General features: G+C 38.8%; 1 protein-coding gene across 1 annotated transcript; it reads left to right on the top strand.

Moving 5' to 3' along the window:
* The first annotated feature begins 155 nt into the window (after positions 1-155).
* Positions 156-7,205, top strand: eri2 (ERI1 exoribonuclease family member 2). Its single transcript, XM_030147038.1, has 9 exons — positions 156-299; positions 563-627; positions 734-814; positions 1,826-1,953; positions 2,062-2,224; positions 3,038-3,138; positions 4,103-4,184; positions 4,272-4,360; positions 5,516-7,205. Exons 1-9 carry the CDS (start codon positions 277-279, stop codon positions 6,869-6,871), a joined length of 2,088 nt encoding a protein of 695 aa, XP_030002898.1. The 5' UTR covers positions 156-276; the 3' UTR covers positions 6,872-7,205.
* Positions 7,206-8,919: the final 1,714 nt, after the last annotated feature.

Genomic DNA, 8,919 nt, shown 5'->3' with positions numbered 1-8,919 from the left:
ATACAAATCTAACTGTCAGAAGTTTTTGGATTGTGTCTGTGGTGTGGTGTTTTTTTTTTTCTACTTTATTTGGCGACAAAAAAAATTTTAACCGGAAATGTAATTTATCTAGTTTCCGTAGCTTTTAATTGATCGATGTTTCAGGGATTGTTTTTACAGACTTGGAGCCGCAATTAATCGATCTTAGACTGTTGTGTTTAAAACCAGCGCGGGTTCGCTGGCTCTAGTAGTTAAAAAAACTAGGATTTTATTTTTAGCATTTTAGTCCCAGCTACTATGTCTACAAAGAAACTTGCAAAGTAAGTAGCTCACACACCGTCAGTTAGCATGTTAGCTAACTCATACAAACTGGAGTCAAAGAAACAAACGGGTATGTGAAGAGTTTGAATAGATTGTATGATTCAGATGACCGCCGTTAAAACTGTTTCAAAACTGGTTAAGCAAAAATTTAAACGCTGATCCACAGTTATTGAAAATGCACCGGAAGTAGTTGGATAAGAATTTTTGCAACCTAGAGTTAGATACTACTTTGTGATGGTCTGTTTTCGGGCTCTTTCTCCAGAGAACTTGGACTATTGAGACAACGAAGTCATGCCTCCTCTGGGACAAAAAAATCACCCTTATCAAGTAAGTACGATTACTTATACAACAGATTTGTACTCTCGATGCCTCTGGCTTCACATAGTTTCATCAAATTATCTAACTTTATAATAATTTGTATGCTTTCTTGCAGATCAAGTATTTTCACACCTGATCGTGATTGACTTTGAATCAACTTGCTGGAGAGAGAAAAACAACTATGGCCAAGAAATAAGTACGTTTTGGAGGAATTCCTTTTGTAGATATGGGGTTTCCCTGTTTTGTAGTGACATTTGTGTCCCTGTTATTTATCGATTCATGTTTTCTTGAAAATGAGACACATTCGTATAACAAGTGATTTAGTTTCTCTTTGTTACATTAACAATACAAGTTTTTTTAGTGATCACTTAGGCCTAGTTGTCCAAAAGCCAGTTTCCGCAACCAAGGATCGGACCCCCAAGGCCCTCACCTTGGTCTGCTGTCCGATCCACAATGCACCGGACCCTTCTGCTTGATTTTCCTATTCCTTGGCATCAGGGTCTTCTGAACCATTCTTTGTCTGGCCCTTCACCTTGGCTGCTCTTTGTCACCAGTTCTGTTCATAACTTTTATGGGTGGTGGAGGGGGTCAAGTTTGGTGGCAGGAGGGTCTTGTCTCTGCTTTTTGCAGATGATGTGGTTCTCTAAGCTTCATTGAGCAGCAGCCTCCAGCTCTCACTTGCGTGGTTTGCAGCCAAGTATGAAGCGGCTGGGATGAAGATCAGTACCTCCAAGTCTGAGGCCATGGTCCTCAGCAGGAAAAGGGTGGAGCACCCACTCTGGGAGGGGAGGAAGTCCTACCTCAGGTGGAGGAGTTTAAGTATCTCGGGATCTTGTTCACTAGTGAGGGTAGGGTGGAGAAGGTGGATTGGGTCGGTGTCTGCAGTGATGTGGACGCTAAACTGATTCATTGTGGTGAAAAGGGAGCTAAGCCAAAAGCCTCTCTGGGGAGGTGTTTTGGGCGTGTCCATCCGGGAGGAGACCTTGGAACTGACCCAGGACACACTGGAGGGATTTTATCTCTGGGCTGGCCTGGGAACACCTCAGGATTCCCCCGTAAGAGCTGGTTGTAGTGGCTGAGGAGAGGGTTGCCTGGGCTCCTGCTGCCCCCGCAACCCGGACCCGGATAAGTGGAAGAAGACGGTACGGTACTGTAGTTAAGCGTCTTTTTAACTCTTTGTTCATCTTTCTTTGTCCTTTCCATGCAGTTGAGTTCCCTGCCGTCTTGTTGAACACATCCACAGGGGAGGTGGAGTCGGAGTTTCATACATATGTTCAGCCCCAGGAACATCCCATTTTGTCAGAGTTCTGCACTGAGCTCACTGGGATTACACAGGTGTTATATGCAAAACTATATATTTATTTAGCACCACAGAGAAACTGATATACTTTCTGATGATTCGCATAGCAGTATATCTAACAGCCTAATTGATTGCTCTCACAGGTGCAGGTTGAGGCAGGAATTCCCCTCCGGATATGTCTGTCCCGCTTTAGCAGGTGGCTACAAAACCTGCAGCATCAGATGGGTGTGGTCTTTCCCAGCATGCAACAGAGAAGTTCTGAGGCTTTGCCTTCTCAAAAATTGTGTACCTTCCTCACATGGTCAGGTAATATGCATGTGTATTGGAGTTATTTTGTTAGTAGTACATGCTTTATAGCACTGGAGCATATTTAATTCTTGCTCATACCCAGGGGAGGATTCATTAGTCTCTGTCATGCATGATGGTGCATCCTTGTCATCATGGTAGCAAAAACTGAAAAAAGTCTAAATCTGCTATGTGGTATGATGCACTACCAACAGGGTAACAAACCCTGAACAAAGTTTTTATAAGCTGTCGAGATGAAAAACTGAACCTTCACAGAGACAAAGTGGATGATGTGAAGCATGAGTAAGAAGAATGAAAAAATTAATGTAGCACTCACTGGGACCTTCGAGGTGCAAATGTGTGCAGATAGCATTTTATCACTGCTAAGTCAAATATGTCAGTTATGCTGCTATGTTTCTTTAACTTAAAAAGAAGGATGACTGTAGATAAATAAGGAAACTATGCTGTAATTAATAGTGCAAGTATCTTACCTAATAATAATGCCCTGCTAACCAATAGCTTTCTAAAAGCTAACTTGTTTATTTTTCACCTAAACTTCACTCGATATCTCGTTTAAATCACCTTCATTTATGGTTTTAGCAAGTTATGGGTATTTTGTTTGTCATTAAAAAAATGTCCTAAAAAATTGACAATAATACACTAAATAGTGTATATTTACCTTTACTATAAGCCATATACACTGGATATTCAGGTGTCAGGAAGGCATTTTTTATGTCGGTATGTGAACAAAAACATGTTTATCAACTTTTTTGACTGTTGAGTTTTATATTTTATATATGATTTAAATCTACTTTTGTCTGTGTTGTCTATCAGACTGGGATCTAGGAGTTTGTTTGCAGTATGAGTGTAAACGCAAACAGATTCATAAGCCTGATGTTCTGAACAGCTGGATAGACCTGAGAAGCACATACAGGGTAAGTCTGAGCTCACTTAATGGGGTCATATTTTGCTAAACCCACTTTTATTAGTCTTTGGTACATTTATTTGTTTATTTGGACCCTAATAGTTTATAAAGTTTGAATTTGAACCCTCCAGGTGCTGCAAAGCTGTCTTTATATTCATTTTGGCAAAAAATGAGTGGATTTCTACAACCTGTTTTAGTTCCTGCTTGATTTGTTGCGTCTATAACTAGTTGTGTCACAACATTTGCACATTAGGTCAAGACTTCCAATGAACATTTCTCAGAGTACGACAAAATTGTTTGTCAGCAGCAGGGGTTGTAGTCCATACTGAAAATATGTCCGAACTTTAAGATGATTTCCTAAAATGTTCAGTTGTTGGTTTAAACGGGACAGAGCAGCACAGCCAATAACCTGGAGGGGGTGTGATGTGCCTCATTTGCATTTAAAGGGCCAGCGCACAGAACAACCTTTCTCGTGTCATTACTCAGAAATAGGGTTGAAGATGGACCTGTGGAGTTTAATTAATGAAGAATTCAGACCCAAGCATAGCATTTACAGTTTATGTAGACCACAGGGAAATGTTATAAATGCATAATTCTATTAAAAAAAAAAGCAAAATATTACCCCTTTAATTTGTCTGTCTGCTATCTGATAATTTCACAATCACGTGCTTCTAGTTGTCCTTTTTGTATTTTTTATCTTTGTATTTTCTTAACTGTATCTACCTGTTTTCTTGAATAAGTTATGTAACATGTAATGAAAAAAGACCATATTTTCATCTTTAGCTAAAGTAATGTTTTTAGAAAATTCATATTAAAATAAAACTGAAACAGGAGATCCTTAGAATTAATTGCTGCATTAGTGTAATTTTGTTGGACGCTTCTTTGTAATGAAGATTATCTTCAAGTAATTAATGAGTGGGACAGTGTAAAATCATATATTTGACCACCTTTGTTTTCATTTTTGTATTTTCCAGCTGTTTTACAACAGGAAACCTAAAGGCCTGAATGGGGCACTACAAGATCTGGGAATACAGTTTGAAGGCAGAGAACATTCAGGTACAGAAAAAGCTACAGCGACATAGAAAAATAGACCTAATGTTTTTTTCTTTTGGTTTTTAAATATGTGTTTTGTTTTTTGTTTAGGTTTAGATGATGCCCGAAATACAGCTCAGCTGGCAGCCAGGATGATGAGGGATGGCTGTATCATGAAAATCACTCGAAGCCTTGAGAGGGTGAGTGGTCGCCCGACAGTGCCCTTAATGAACTCCAACTCCTAAAATTTCAGTCTCCATCGCCTCCACCAAAGAAACAACTTTACAGATCATCAGTACCATGGCCTGCCACATTCAAATTTTACATGCCTATTTTTTTTAAAGCTTATTTTAATATTAATAAATATTGTGGATGATCTGGTGCAAATTGTATGCAGTCATCCTTCTGCATTTTAGTCTGGAGAGATGCAACGTTTAAAAGGACTACAGACACTTTAACTTAGAGATAAAGCCCTTTAAAGTATGAGATAAGATCTCATAATCACAAAACATCTTTGAAGCAATTGTGGAAAAAACTGTTATCTTCAAATATTTAAAGAATAAATTATGATCACTCCACTCAACACATGATTGATACCTCTTTTTAGTGGATTGTAGTGTTGCTTTTTTTTTTCTTTCAATATTCATTTATTTATTTTACATTTTTCCAATGGTTTCCATGTTATCTGATGGTTAATAACAAAATCTCAAAATCCTAATTTCATAATTATGGAATCTTTTCCTTTTAAGTACATAATGTTTCTGCTGGTAAGGTTTTGCGCCACGGCAAAATCCTTGCCACCACACCAAAAAAAAAAAATCACCACCATCGCATTAGACTTATCATACATATGTATAATATATAATAGGCCAGGACAAACATCCTACCCCCTCAAATGAAAGTTTGTGAAGATTCAGGAGGTAGGGAAAAGGTGAGCTTCACAACAGCAGGAGATGTAGAGTAATTAGTAACGCTGTTAAGTTTCACTTCCACACCACCACGTATGAACCCCCCCCACACACACACACACACCTTATTATAAGTAGGACGGAAAACCAACCAACGACCCCCCCCCCCCCCCCCCCCCCCGTATTATAAGTATTATAATTAGTACGGAAATTGGCCGACACCCCTCCCCCATATTACACACCACCACATCAAGACATCAATTCCACAGGGAACACTGGTACAGAATTCCATACTAATGATATGAGTTGTTTTGTTTTTGAGCTCTTCTGTATGTTGCACCAGTAATTGAAAACATTAAATGGATGCATGATTTCCTCGAAAGGCCAGATATGTTTAATATTTTATGAGTTTCTATTGATTTTTTTTTTCTTATCTTCTCCTCATAGACCCCATTGACAAGCAAACCCATCTTTGACAACAAAACTTGTCCTCCAGAAAACAAGAAAGACAAACCCAAGTTGAACACTGATAAAACAGCAAACAAGCTTGCAGCAGAAAAAACTTCAACATCCAAGATTTCTCCTAAATCCTGTCAAACAGTATCATCCACAGAGAACCACAGTAGAATTCTAAACTCCAAGGAGGGTGTAGTTCAAGAATCTGTTCATAGTTTGGTGTCACCTAAGACTGTACTGAGTGGTACAGGAATATCGTCATGGGGGCACAGTCGAAGGTCGAATACAGCGAACATTGTGACTAATCTTTGCTCTTCTGATGTAATAAATAGCACTTCATCGTGTAGTAACAACAGCCTCGTTCTGTGTTCTACAACTGTTGGTGGCCCTTTACATGTACCTCGACCTAATCAGCCGCTAAAAACGGGAGCAGAGGTGAAGCGTGTCGAGGAAAGTGTTGAAATCACAGTGGAATCAGAGGACCGATGTGGTTCCTATGACGACGTGGTGTTAGACGGAGACGATGTTTGCAGTGTAACAGACTTTGAGTATGTGTCAGATGTGGACAGTGGATGTTATGGTGATTCACATTCTTCTGTGGGTCAGGTCACATTAATGGGTCAAATAAAAGAAACTGCTGTTGGAAACAAATCCAACTCAAATGAAATGAGGCAGAACTCAACTGTCTCAGAGCCAAGAGTTTGTTTCACGGTGCCAAAATCTGTTACCTCCAAATCAAATCATCCAACTAAAGGAGTCACCAAAACCTCTTCAGAGCTGCCACACAAGTCAGAAACAAACACACATCCTATGTTCAAGACAAAACCGTTTGTTCCAGGAAAGACCTCGACCCCCGGTGCCTCATTTTCCAGGCCTAAAACAGTCATCACACAGGACAAGAGACGCAGAGAGACGTCAAAGTTCACCATCTACACTGATCCAGGAAACATGGCCGCAGGTACCAGCTCATGCCCCACCCCCAAAAACACCCTCTCTTCTTTGTCGGCCAACACACTCTCCTCTTGGTCGACAAATCGCTCCTTTGTTCCCAGGACACTGAAAGGAGGGTTGAAGATCACAGCCCCGTTCTGTTCGTGTGGCCGCCGGGCAAAGCGTCAGGTTGTGTCTAATGGGGGTCCAAACCAAGGCCGTTGGTTTTACTGCTGTCCAGTTCGCCACTCAGGCGGCACCTGTGGCAGAATACAGAAAGGATGTGAGTTTTTCAAATGGGAATCAGCTGTGATGAAGAGCAGCTCGACTTCCTCTGGATCCTCTGTTTCCCTCTGTCACTTCAACTCCACTGTCAACTGTCAGCCCCACCAGTCATCACTAAGAAAGAGCTATTAGCAGGTCTTTACACTTCCTAAATATTCTATTACATGTATTTAGAATCAGATTTATTTTGATTGTTTAAAGAGCAGCAATGTCAGTAAAAGACAGCAGAGTAAATAATATAGTAATCAAAGGGCAGGGCGATAAAACGATAACGATATATGTCACGAAATAACTTTTCCTTGATGGAAATATGAGACATAGTCCGATTAGGTTCATACTGTCTACTGAACTTATCTAGATTTCTTTTTCTTTTTTGTCAGATGGGAAAAAAAGTAGATTTTTTTTTTTCCTTGACATGTTTTGGCAAACCTGGATAAAACAACTGACAAGACACGTCACAGTAACATCAAGTCTGACAAAAAAGAAATAGAAATCTTCCTAAATATGAGACATGCTCAATACGATTTCGATAGAATTAATATGTCCATGTTTTGACAGACATAAGAACAGCCAGTCATAATTAAGTACCACTGCACCAATCACACTACAGTCATGGCAAGTTAGGTTGATGGACACAGCACAGGAGTAAGAAGAGCTGCAGCACACACACTAATGTTTGAGCTGCAGCAGGAGGTAATGAGTGTTCCCTCTGGAAAAAATTTGACTTAGAACTCAGGCGACTGAGTTACTGAAAAGTAGGGTGCGAACAGTTTCGGTTAGGGGCCTTCAGTACAATACAGAGGTATACCGAACAAATACACGTAGCCTGCGTGAAGAACACAGTAACCTTTCCTCAAGTTTCACTTTCGGTTTACAGCAGTTAAGGAACGCACCCCCACGCATATACCCCGAGTATTGTTTGGTGAAGATGGTCTGTTTTGTTTGTGTTCTCTTTTAAAACTTGAAAGCTTTTGCCTGCTGGTCAGACTTTTGTTTAGTTTTAAATATATGTACCTGTTTTATTGATCTGAAACAGTTGTATTATGTTCTTCAGCACATCTGTCATGTTCAACCTCTGACAGATAAAATCATATTTAAATCAAAAATAATCTTCTGATGTCTTCACAATTAACTTATGAGTAACAGAAAATGTAAGCTTGGCAAAAATAATGATTTGATTTATATCTTGATACATATCGATACTGTCTGATATGAAAAAAAAATTATTGTGTTATGATTTCTTTCCATATCGCCCAGCCCTAAGTCAACATGGAGCTAAAATTATGATAATGCGAAATAAAATATGTATGTATGAACATGCATAAACAACAGTGCAAATAAAGTGCAGTGCAATGAATCCGAATAGACTGTTCAGGATGGTGGGAGTGGAAGAGGTCGGGGTAGGGGAGTGTTTAAACATGATTTACATTCTCCACTGTTAAAATGAATGATCAAGGGACATTAGTGTAGTATACTTTTATTTTCCCTTTATGGATTCACAAAGTATTAAGTGTCACGTATTTAAATCATGTATTTCACTGGCCTGTACATTTTCTTTAGAATATTTGGATTTTTATTGAAGGTATAGGTATGTAATTCAATAAGCAAAGACAAATAACATTACATATCTATGAAGAATAGTGATACTATGGTTGGGCAATAATGAATGTTTATGTACAAGAAATGAATAATTTTGTAAAAATTCCATGGCGATTGAATGAAATGCCAATCATTATAATAAAGTGGCTTTTTTTGTAATATTTCGTGTTGTCTGGTTTTAATTTTGCATAGATAAACAACACCATACTCTGATTATAAGAAGAGGGAAAAGGTTTTGTCAAGCTCTGTAAGATTAGATGTAATGGTAAAATGAAACCTAATTATAATTATCATTGATCTCTCTTTAAATTTTACTATTTTTATTATGTAAATGAAACAAGAAGATGGTGTAGCTTTAGTGGATCTTTTCTTTTTTTATATATAGTACGTATATGATTTTATTTATGGATTTTCAACAGCATAACATGGATGCATCATACATTGTGTACACTTTTACTGTCCTTACAATAAGTCCCCACCTCCAACTCCGATAGAAACATAAACATGTAAAGATATCTACCAAAAGACATCAGGAATATGAACAGGAGGCACACAGCATTCACACAAAGTTTAGATGTGAA

Source organism: Sphaeramia orbicularis, chromosome 1 (genome assembly GCF_902148855.1).
Source record: "Sphaeramia orbicularis chromosome 1, fSphaOr1.1, whole genome shotgun sequence".
Lineage (NCBI taxonomy): Eukaryota > Metazoa > Chordata > Actinopteri > Kurtiformes > Apogonidae > Sphaeramia > Sphaeramia orbicularis.
Note: the sequence above shows the minus strand (reverse complement) of the source record. Positions and strands in the feature narration are given on the sequence as shown.